This window comes from Rattus norvegicus, chromosome 1 (assembly GCF_021556685.1).
Source record: "Rattus norvegicus strain SHRSP/BbbUtx chromosome 1, alternate assembly SHRSP_T2T, whole genome shotgun sequence".
Taxonomy (NCBI): domain Eukaryota; kingdom Metazoa; phylum Chordata; class Mammalia; order Rodentia; family Muridae; genus Rattus; species Rattus norvegicus.
Window position 1 is genome coordinate 16424386 of NC_141534.1, and position 12128 is coordinate 16436513.

At 43.6% G+C, this 12128-nt stretch overlaps 1 protein-coding gene across 3 annotated transcripts in view; it reads right to left on the reverse strand.

Moving 5' to 3' along the window:
• Positions 1 to 12128, reverse strand: part of Pde7b (phosphodiesterase 7B) — a gene marked incomplete at its 5' end in the record, with an annotated part of 314454 nt that overhangs the window by 27649 nt on the left and 274677 nt on the right. For all 3 annotated transcript variants that reach the window (NM_080894.3, NM_001444232.1, NM_001444231.1), the window contains 3 exon segments: positions 4946 to 5077; positions 7579 to 7679; positions 10315 to 10410. In NM_080894.3, coding sequence (NP_543170.1) covers positions 4946 to 5077; positions 7579 to 7679; positions 10315 to 10410 — 329 coding nt within the window.

The following is a 12128-nucleotide window of genomic DNA, read 5'->3' on the forward strand; positions in this document are numbered from 1 at the left end:
TTTAATGTCATATATTTTTATCTGTGAAATCTATTATAACACTACCATAATTCTCTGCAAAAAAAATATAGGGCTATAATCTGAAATTTTAATTTCAAAGATGTTCCTGGTTTGGACCCAGTAATGTGGCTACACGGAGGCAGGAAGATGTCTACGTCCTGAACTAGGGAAAAGCAAGGGTGAGCATCAGACCAGTCACTAGTATTCCCAGGGAACTGTCAGAGATGACGATGGCTTGTCCCTGGAACCAGAGCAGCCGTGCAGACTGGGAGGAAGAAGACAAAGTTCAGACCTGGTCGTGGGCTGTGAACATCTGATAGGATGACCCCACCCTCATGTCCCCTGATACCCTAGCTAGTCTGGGAAAATACAAGAGGCAGCGATCCATCTGCCCTGGAGAAGGGTTAGTTCAGCAATTTCACATTGTCCCAGTGGCAATATGGATTCACATCTCAGATTTGAATACACACATTTGCAGTTTTAGAATAAGCTTTTAAAAATTATTTATTTATTTCTTATTTTGTGTGTGTGTGTGTGTGTGTGTGTGTGTATGTAAGGTAGTCTTCTGCGCATATGCATCTAGAGCTTACTGACTGACCTTGGGCATCTTCCTCTCATGCTTTACACCTTGTTTTTGAGACAGGATCTCTCCCTGAGCCCAGAGCTGGCAGTTTCCATGAGAGTGGCAGAGAGTCTCTAGTACCCTTCTGCTTCCCCCTGTTCTGGGGTTAGAACCAGCTCTCGTGTGGGTGCTGGGGATTCAAATGCTGGTCCTCGTGCTTGCATTCCAACCAAATAAACCATCCCCTGAGCCCAAGACTAATCTTCATCTTTGTGTTGAAGGAATAAAATTCCACCTTTGTGGCCACAAGGTCTATTAGAATTTTAATCCGGAAAAACAACACCCTTACCACATTGAAGGCAAAACAACTATGGTATGTCCCAGAGACAAAACAATCTATTTGATTGCTGGCATTTAATAAACCCACCAACACAGGCTTTCAAATTAAATCAAGAGGCTGCTGGCCAAGAGTATCTGGCAGCTGAGTTGCTGCTATGCAAGGTGGCTTCCCTTCCCTTCCCTTCCCTTCCCTTCCCTTCCCTTCCCTTCCCTTCCCTTCCCTTCCCTTCCCTTCCCTTCCCTTCCCTTCCCTTCCCTTCCTTTTCCTTTTTCCTCTCCTTTCCTTTTCCTTCTTTCCTTCTTTCCTTTTTTCCTTCTTTCCTTCCTTCCTTCCTTCCTTCCTTCCTTCCTTCCTTCCTTCCTTCCTTCCTTTCTTTTTGTGGTAATGGGACTTGAATCTGGAGTCTTGTGCAGGTAGGCAATCTCTCTACAGCTGAGCTATAGCCCCAGTTTTCCTTTTCCTTAATATTTTGAGATGGGGAGGTCTCTCTAAATCGCCCAGGCTGGCCTTGAATCTGCAGCCCTGCTGCCTTCGTCTCCTTGGGTAGCTGGGATCGCAGGCCTGAGCCACTGTGGCTGGCTTTTCCCATTCTATTTACTGGATGCTTTCTTTGATGAAAATACTTAGAGTGATGTTGATAAACTGAGAGTCTGGTATCCACAGAAATCAGATGTTTCCCCACTTTTAAATCTAGAGGATACAGGAAGAAAAACAACAGCGCAAATGTGGTTTGTGTTTTCATTCTTAATTGCTCACGAAATGACTCTGGAAATAACAGTTTCTGCCTGGCTCTCGCCTAACAAACCAAACGGTCTCCTTGGAGACGCCCCAAGGGCCTCATCTGGGTGTCTCAGAGGAAGAGGAGCATCTTGAGTTCAAAATAAGATCTTGGTCGTTGACAAACCTCTGGCCCCGCTTTATGGCTTCTTGACATCCTGCCCTCATTCATGCTATCTGCCCAAACAGAGTTTAATACTCTACCCAGAATACCTTTCATCCTGCAGAAATGATAAGGGTATGAATAATCTTTCTAATCACATTTTTGAGGAGCAGCCATAGAGACTGTCCCTCCTGGTCTATTAGCCTGGTGCATGTAATTCAGTCATTTAAAATAAAAAGGAGGCTGGGCAGTGGGGGTGCATGCCTTAAATCCCAGAACTCGGGCAGCAAGGATCTCTGTGAGTTTGAGGCCAGTCTGGTCTAAGTTTATACAAAGTGAGTTTCAGGACAGCTAGGGCTGCACAGAGAAACAATGTCTCCAACAACTAACTAACTAACTAACTAACTAACTAACTAACTAACTAAGTGGAGTTTAAGTTGTTAACCCACACCTCAATTGCCTGTAGGAAATGGCTAGGCAGACCACCTGCACGTCTGCTAAGTATCACAGAATGAGATAATTGTTAAGTTTATGGAAGATGTAATCATTATATTGTCCACGTAGAGATCTGTCTAGAGTTAATGCAGAGTTAAAATCTATCAAGAGGAAGTGCATTTTAAATTAAACTGGAAACGACTCTCTTTGTGACTGTGGCAACCATTCCTAAATCTGGTGCATATACTTTGCAGGTCACTGAGCCTGTCTGTGGCTCTGTGTATGATGATGAGTAATGTTGGTGCTGGGGCTTTCCTCACATGTTTCCGTCCCTCTTGTCTACCTTCCTTGACATACGACTGCTTTCCCTCTGAGGGAGGCACTTGGCGGGAGTGCTTACAGCGTCTGCACATTGACCCTGGTTGGCAAGTCAGCTTGCCAATCTGGTCTAGACTGCAGACATGAGAGGGTGCCCTCTGCTGACCCCGCCTCCACTCCAGCTGCCCTGGCCCTCACCTTCTCTCCGGGTAAAGGCAGGCCACCATCTTTATCAGAACTGAAGGAGGAGGACAGCAGAGGGAGGAGAGGAGGCTGTCTTACACTTTATTTACAGTCAGTCTGGACTGCAATGAAGTCACGCACAGGGTGTTCTCACAGCCACATAAATCATGGCTCCTCTCCTCTGCAGTACTCATGTTGATTAAATGTGTAAGCGAATGTATTGTTCTGTGTTTATTTGTATATGTATCTTGTTCAGTGTTTTTGAGTGCTCTTCCAAATTGTCCCTGTCCAGTCTCCTTCTTTTTTCCTGTTGGGATCAGACCACACAGTCTAGATTGCTGTGTCCCCTGGAGAGAGCATTAGCTCACTTTACTGCACCAAGTAAAAATCTTTAAAAAAAAGTCACCTGTTTGTGTTCTTTAGTTAGCTCTTCAAACCCCTTTCAGACTATAATTTCGTTAGGATAAGTCATATGGTGAGCCCTTGAATTTGAACTAATGTTTAGGGCGGAGGGTATGTCATTCTTTTTTGAATTCCTAGGTTCCCCACTGCTGTATTAATAAAAAGTCACCAGTTAAGAACATACGAGACTACATATTGCATTGAAAATCCTGGAAAGTTGACTGTATTAAAATATTTGCTTTTAATAAAGAGATCAACATAAAAATTATTAAACATGACCTATACTCCTAAAAGTTTGAGTAAACAATTTATTATAGCTGGGTGGTGGTGGCACGCGCCTTCAATCCCAGCACTCAGGAGGCAGAGGCAGGAGGACCTCTGTGTTTGAGGCCAGCCTGCTCTATAGAGCAAATTCCAGGACAGCCAGGGCTACACAGAGAAACCTTACCTTGGAAAACAAGCAAACAAACCCAAAACAAAAAGAGTTTATTATTTTGAGAAAGTCTTCAGTAGCTGAACCATATGGGAATATCTGTTTTGAGATTCTGTTTTTATTAATTACCGGTGAGAACCTAACTCGTTGTTATTAATATTTGACATTTTTTTGTTTTATGAGATGTTTCATTTTGTTTTTGTTTCTTTTTGTTTTGTTTCAGACAGGGTCTCTCTCTATTGTCCTGGCTATCCTGGAACTTGTTTGAAACCAAGCTGACTTTGAACTCACAGGGATCCTCCTGCCTCTGCCCAGCTTTTTGGTTTATTTTTAAGCTCACCATAAAACACCACCACCACCACCACCACTACCACCACTTGAATCTGAAAGTCCTGGCTGATTGCCTAGGATATCCAACAGCAAGCTTGAAGCCGGATGGACCCTAGACCTCAGAATGCTAATTCCTATCTGTGCGCTTGGATGGAGACACGCTTTTCTTCACATTCCACTGGTGCTTTGTCGGAAATAAATAAACTCCGAGCTAAAAACTCTTGCTTAATGGAGCTGCTGTTATATGACCATCTATCAAGAGTGCCTTTTTAAAAAAATCATACAGTTAAAACAAAATCCAAAGTTGGGATAGAAGACTCCCTCGTATGAATTACACTGAACACTCACATCAGTATGGCTGAAATCCTAGCACTTGAGAAGCCAAGGATCGAGGATTGAGAATTTGAGACCAGCTTGAGCAACATAGTTACATTTGAGGCTGGTCTGGCTTGTGTGAAACCTTACCTCAAAACAAACAACAACAAACCAGAAAGTTAAGAATATACTGACAGTAGTAATATAGGACTTAATATCTTAAATGATTTCACTGGTAAGAGTCCTTTAGGCCAGCCAATCATACTGGGGAGCTATTTCAGAACAACAGAACACACCTCTTATCTTTTAACATACCTTTTACTCCAAGGCCAGTGAAGTTTAGAAATGGGTCCAGAGACTCAAATCTGAATTAGAACTGCACGTGGGCAATAGATATTTAAGATGTGCAAGATCCAGCATCCGCTGACAACTAGGGATGTGACAGTCTCCATGGAGAAACATACTTGAAGCCATGAGAGGGTAGGTTCATGGATCCTGTTGACTTAGGACAATTTCAAAGCTGCTTTGGAACAAACCGAGTTTTTTGGATATCTTTGTACATCATTTTAGCTTTCTTCAGGGGATAGCCTAGCTCTGAAGATCACACCATGACCTTTAGATGTGGTTCACTTCTGCTGGCCTTCAGTGAGGGCCATCTTTCAGGGCAAGAAGAAGGTCCAAGCTGTGTACTTAAGGCAACTGACTCCTCATATGCCTTTTCATTTTTAACTTTTTTTTCTCTTTTACCTGATACAAGTTGGCAAGGTGGTGGTTAGTTTTGATCAAAAATGGCTGGTTCACCCCTGGGTGGTCCACGTCATGAGCTGCTGCAGCCAATAGTCCAAGCATGATGTCCAGAGGTGTGAGGAAGCTCGCCAACTGTTAAAAAATAAAATAAAATCCGGAGATTGATTGCTGTCTGCCAATAGAAGGGCATTTGATGTGTCTAAAGCAAACAGAATGAAATACTCTTCAGCCTGTTAGCCAGACCTCCGCCCTCTGAGGCAGCCAGTGAGGCAGCAGGCACCAAGGGCTGCAGGAGTAAGAAGGGTGTGGAAGGCAAGTGGGCAAACACAAGGGGTGTTCTCTCTCCTCCTGCTAACAAGCCTTGCTGCTGCAGTGCTACAGTCTGTGAGCTATACTGATGACTGATGGGCAGGAGAAGCCATGAAACCAGCCTGACTTAGAGAGAGTAAGTTACAACTAGAGAGACAAGTTAGAATTATTCACGTTTCTTTGTTTAAAACATTTATTTAAAAATATTACTATTCTCCCTCTCTTCAAACACCTCTCTCTCTCTCTCTCTCTCTCTCTCTCTCTCTCTCTCTCTCTGTGTGTGTGTGTGTGTGTGTGTGTGTATGTATGTATGTATGTATGTATGTACAGGCCTGTGCATTCCATGGTATGTTTGTGACCTTCCACTTTGGGATCTGGGGACCAAACTTAGATTGTCAGGCTTTTGTGACAAGAGCTTTTTACCTACTGAGTATCTAACTTGCCTGCCCTTAAATTTCTTTTAAAGATTTATTTATTTATGACACATAAATAAACTGTAGCTGTCTGCAGAGACACCAGAAGAGGGCATCAGATCCCATTACAGATGGTTGTGAAGCCACCATGTGGTTGCTGGGATTTAAACCTAGGACCTCTGGAAGAGCAGTCAGTGCTCTTAACCGCTGAGCCATCTCTCCAACCTTAATCCATTTTTAAAAGCCTGTATTAGGGATTGGGCCTAGTGCCTCTCGCATGCTTTGTGAGGTTACCACTGAATTTAGCCCCAGCCCTGGAGTGTTTTAACTAATGTATATCTCTGCCACTTCTTTGAAAGAAGTAGGTTGAATTGCAAAATTTGCATACTTCCTCAACATGGAATAAAGGGTGGGGGAAATGTATGAGACTCTTTAAACTTTTGCCAACCAGGAAAATGAACAGGAAAATGGGAAGTCTAGTTCAAAAGGCAGAGATATATGCTGTAATTTGTGGACTGTTTGGAGACCGAAAAGGCCTTTGGTGTACATCCCGGGATACCTTTGCTTTTAGTGGCTCATGTTGAAGTGTCTGTGTATTGAGTGAATGATTGAAATTGATGGAGCTAAGCAGGTTCTTGTTAGTGAGGAGATGGCAAGGAGACGCCTCGATCGTGATACCCACTGCACTATGTTGTCACCCACTGCACTACACCGTCACCCACTGCACTACACCATCACCCACTGCTCTACGCCGTCACCCACTGCACTACACCATTACCTACTGCACTACACCGTCACCCACTGCACTACACCGTCACCCACTGCACTATGTTGTCATCCACTGCACTACACCGTCACCCACTGCATTACGCCGTCACCCACTGCACTACACTGTCACCCACTGCACTACACCGTCACCCACTGCACTACACCGTCACCCACTGCACTACACTGTCACCCACTGCACTACACCGTCACCCACTGCACTACACCGTCACCCACTGCACTACACTGTCACCCACTGCACTACACTGTCACCCACTGCACTACACCGTCACCCACTGCACTACACCGTCACCCACTGCACTACACCGTCACCCACTGCACTACACTGTCACCCACTGCACTATGTTGTCACCCACTGCACTATGTTGTCACTCACTGCACTACACCGTCACCCACTGCACTACGCCGTCACCCACTGCACTACGCCGTCACCCACTACACTACGCCGTCACCCACTGCACTACGCCGTCACCCACTGCACTACACCGTCACCCACTGCACTACGCTGTCACCCACTGCACTACGCCGTCACCCACTGCACTACACTGTCACCCACTGCACTACACTGTCACCCACTGCACTACACTGTCACCGTGCCTTTATTCTCTGACTCTGGGTTGGTCCATTGAATGCTTGCCGAGAGGTGTTGGACAGTCACAGATTTTCATGGATTCTGAATCAAAAGTTCCCACTGGCCAAGTAGAAATTAGACTTGAAACTGGAGCTTCTGATCCCATTTATTGATCAAAAACCACGGGCTGGGAAGGCCTTTCCAGTTGTGCACAGTGTGGCAGTCTTTGTGGGAAAAGTCCATTGCAAAAGTGCATATACATATATATATATATCTGTACACACACACAAACACACACATACATACACACACACACACACAAGAGGTAGGTTGGGATATTTTTCTGGCTTCATGCAGTCTTGAGAAAATCAATAAACTATGGAAGGAAATCTTGGAAAATCCACATCTCTTCTCATGGATGTGGTAAGATTTTCAGAGCTGACTCTGAAAACGTTAGTATAAATATTCTGCACTCCTACTGTGAAGGATCCCTAACACTGGTGCTTAGCAATATGCCGACTGGGCTTCTCGGAGGCAACTAGGTCTTGCCTTACCTTTGGCTCCTTCAAGTAACAGTGCATGGCCTGGGTGACGTCAGCTGCATGAACAGCATTGTGGTACGGGTTGTGGCCGTGGTAATCTTCCTGAACCATAACTAGGAGGAAATAGAAGGCTAAGTCAGCTAATATCAAAGTAAGAATGACATAGTAGGTAAGACTCATTTGAGGGTCTTTTTGCTTAAAAGTATCAGAGTTTCTAAAGCGCATTGCCTAAGGAATCCTTTGAAGAAGATGGCTTGCAAGCCTCCCAACACATCTTGGCTGTTTGAAGTGGGGAGGAAGGGGAGAGAAAGGCCAGAAGCACTTGTGTAGCTCTCGTGGCTTCTCACCTCTTCTATAAATCACCCCTTTCTGGCATCTCAGGAAGGCTCTCCTTCACCGGAGAAATAAACATAGAGGGAAAAGGACGACTGTATTTCACACCATCTTTCAGTTATCCAAGTCTGTGTCCATTTATTAATAATGTGCGGTAATGATGCCTTTTTTCAGAGTCCCGGTGTCTTGGATTCCTGCTGTCCAGTGATTGGATTACCACTTGAATAACAAAGTCATCAAAACAGATCTAGGCCTCTGGCAGGTAGCTGTGACAGGGCTTCACTGAGCCAAATGGGGCGGGGCCTCCCTGGTTCACGTCCCCCTATTCAAGGATTCATCTTTCATGTCCCTCCAGTGCAAGGCGGGGTTTAGGGTACCAAGTCCAATGAAAGGCAATGCAGTTTGGTTTGCCACTTACAGAAGAAGCCAAAACCCACTTCAGCGTATAACCAAGTCAATGCTGGGGATGAAGTATATCCAGCACGTATAGAATGTCCAGACTTACCACAGCCCTATTCTTTTAGCATTGCTGCAAACCTGGCTCCAGATTCTGCTGCTACCTCGGATGCCAAGGCTGTATTTCTTACATGTTCCGGGGGCACACATATGTACAGGGAATCTGTTTCTCTTCAGACCAATCAAAATGATTTGGCCCTTTTCATGACCATACTTTGCTCAAGCAATTAGAATGCAATCAGCCTGAGGTTGTCTGTGTTTCTGGAAAGGAGCCAGGTTGGGGCTGGTTACTCGTGTCTCTGCTCTGCTGCATGTACTGTTTTATTCAATGGGTTTGGTTCAGATCATATGTAAACTCCAGCTCTGACACTTAGTCTGTGGTGTGCAAATCACTTGACCACAATCCTCAACTTTCTTATAACAATGCCCCGCGTCCAAGTGTCGCTGCCTTTGAATGATCCACGTATTAAGACCTGCAGTCCTCGAAAGAGGATGCAGGAGAGGTGAGCGGCCTGTAACCCTGGTGGCCTATGCTGCTTCTGTCTCCCTCCTGATGGCACTGAGCCAGCTTTAGCGTTCATGGTACTAGTCACATGACAAGTGTGGCTTGAACTAGACCTGCGCTAAGTGGCAGAAGCAAGCAATCAGGTGACTAGGAATCTACCTTGGAGAATTCATATGGGGAGATAAATAAGAACATTTATAGAACCAAAGAGGAACTGGGCTGCTTTTAGAGAAAGGCTGATGGCAGCAGTCTGGCCTTGGCGGTGTGTGTAAAGATGGTGGGCTTCAAACTGTGTGCGATCTGAGGTCTGTCACTTACTAGTCATTAGCCTTGGGGAAGTAGTTGTTTTCTATAACTGTGTAACGAGTGGTGATAATAATGTCCAACTTGTGGGTTTCTTCAAACAGTTAGAAGTGATTTACCTGAAGCATTCCGCCCATAGTGGTGGAATAGAAATCGGAGCTATAATTCATTTTAAGGATTTTCAGCAAACCGTGTTGGGATCATCATTATCTCATTGGGATTCTATTAGTACGAGGACTTATCAGAATTTGCTTGACATCTGTTTATCCTTGGTAGTTTTCTTTATAGATCCTTAATGTATTGTAAGCACAACACATTAAGCTAACAATTCATCAATGACTTAGGACAGATAAGTTATATTTAAAAAATTAAGATTAAATCTTTTAAGGTTAACTTGAGGCCTTTTTCTATCATGTATTTTAATTTTCTACTTCCCTTTCTCCCTCCAAACCCCTATCTTTTCCTTGCTTTCTCAAATTTGCACACATGCACACACACACACACCACACATACACATACAACATATGCACTCACACACATACACAAATACACACACCATATACACACACCACACCACACAAATACACACACCATACACTCTCACACATACACTCATACTCACACACACACTCACACTTTCTCACACACACATACACACACACCACACACATACACACACAACACACACAACACACTACACACGTGTACACATACATACACACCATATACACACACCACACCACACTACCATATACACACACCATACACTCTCACACACACACTCATACACACACACTCTCACATACACACACACACATACACACACACACTCTCTCACACACACATACACACACACTCTCTCTCTCTCTCACACACACACACACACACACACACACACACACACGCACACACATTCCTAGATACACAAATATAACCTGCTGTTGTATTCCCCAGGGAAGACTATCTCTTCTATTCCCAGCATTCCTTGGTTGTCTTGTTGCTGTCTGTGCAGGGCTGAGGCCTCCTCGTGGGTCTCCCCCATGTCATATCTGTTGAGTCCTTTGTTCAGCTCCTAGATGCTTACAACCAATGAGTTATGCATTGTCCTTATTCCTGTGGTTGAATAGGGACATGCATGAAAAAAGACTTACCCAAAAACCTGTGTAAGGTCACCATGTCAAGCTTGAAATGGTGGATGAGTCCATGGGAGTTGAAGAGGTGACACAACAGAGTTACCAGACTGTTCCCTGCAGAGGAATAGGCACTCACTTTATTTTTATTAAACACCCAACCAACCATCACCACCAAAACACCAGCAAGACTGAAAATAAGATTTATATTCTCCAAAATAAGGGTTCTCTGATAGAATAACTCCACACTTCTCATTTGAAATTATATATATATTACAGTCTTTTTCTAGGTTTCTCATTATATTGTATAAATAAAATTAGCTCCCATCTTCTTATACTAGAGGAAAAGAAATTATTAAATGGAGGAATTTGTCAATTGAGTATGTATGTGTAATTTTAGAGACACACGGACCCTCAAAATATGCTTTCAGTCACTTCCAATTAACATTTCACTGTATGTTTTTAAGTCACTACATTATTTAACAATAGTAGCCTATTCGTCCTGACACTTATCCAAGAGAAGACTGAAATACTTCACAATCCAGGTAAGATGAGCTGCAAAATTAAAGATAAAATAACAACATTCAAGGGATATTATCTAAGAATAATTATCTTGAATTATAATTTAGTTAATTTATTCATGATTAAGATAGAGTCTCATTGTATCATGGTCCAGGCTAACCTCAGATTCATGTTCCAATAGCCTCAGCTTCCTGAGCATCACTGTGCCTTGGTGACAGGTATTTTTAATACTTTAAAAAAGTGTTACAGAGATTATTTAAGACTTTGCAATGGATCAGGAGGCTGCCCAAGCGTATTCAGTAGACAGTGAAGAACATTGTTTTCAGGTATCTGGTTCAGTGGATCTCCACAAATTTGAATGGTCTTGGAGCTATTTCAGAACTCTCCAATGAAGAAAACAGATAGCGCTGGAACTGATCCTTGGCCACAGACATAATGAAGCTAGTTTGGTGGCCTTTCACAGCTGTTTATAAATGAATTTTAGTGTGTCTTACTGCATGTGTGTGTGTGCGCGCGCGCGTGTGTGTGTGTGTGTGTGTGTGTGTGTGTGTGTACTTCTTTGAGGTCTACTTTTGAACTGTTGTGGTAGGTTAGTGGCAGGCTAATGAACCGAGACAGATAAAACCTTTGATGGCTTCATTTGACATTTGTGTAACAGTCATGATTAGACCTTTCTTCAAATGCCTCTTAAAAAGTTCTTTTTTTTCACAGTTAATTTCAGCTATCAGTACCCATTTCTGGCCGATCAAATAGGACAGTGAAGCATGAAGGGCTCTACCCATATCATACAAAGATCAGTTAGCTTCCCACAGAGTAAACATCCAAGTCAAGATCTTCCACTGCACATCACTTGTCAATTCGAATGGTGTTGAGAAAACTAGGGGCAATGACTTAATGCACAAGTAAGGCAGAGGAGGGATCAGACCAACCTCAACGTCAAATGAGGTCTTTCGCTGGCCTTAAGGTCATCTACATTTTTTTCGTAGGTGGAGGAAAACATATTTGATTATTTTGTTAGGTAAAGCACTTATTAGACATAAAACATGGAAGGAAGACTTAATGGGATTAATTTTCAGCTGCAGCCCAAGCTTTTGCATCCTTTCCCTGGCAATTATTTTCCTTCTGAAGACGCTAGACTTACTAAGAGATACCTGCACTGGACAGACTCAGCTTAAGAAACAGCGGTTAAGTCCGTAAGAGTCAGGACTGATCCAGTGTGCTTCTGTGTGTTCCCTTTTCAGTGACTGACAAAGAGCTCTCTACATTTGGACATGACCAGAATACTCTGTGAGGACAGAGTGCAATCCGTGCTT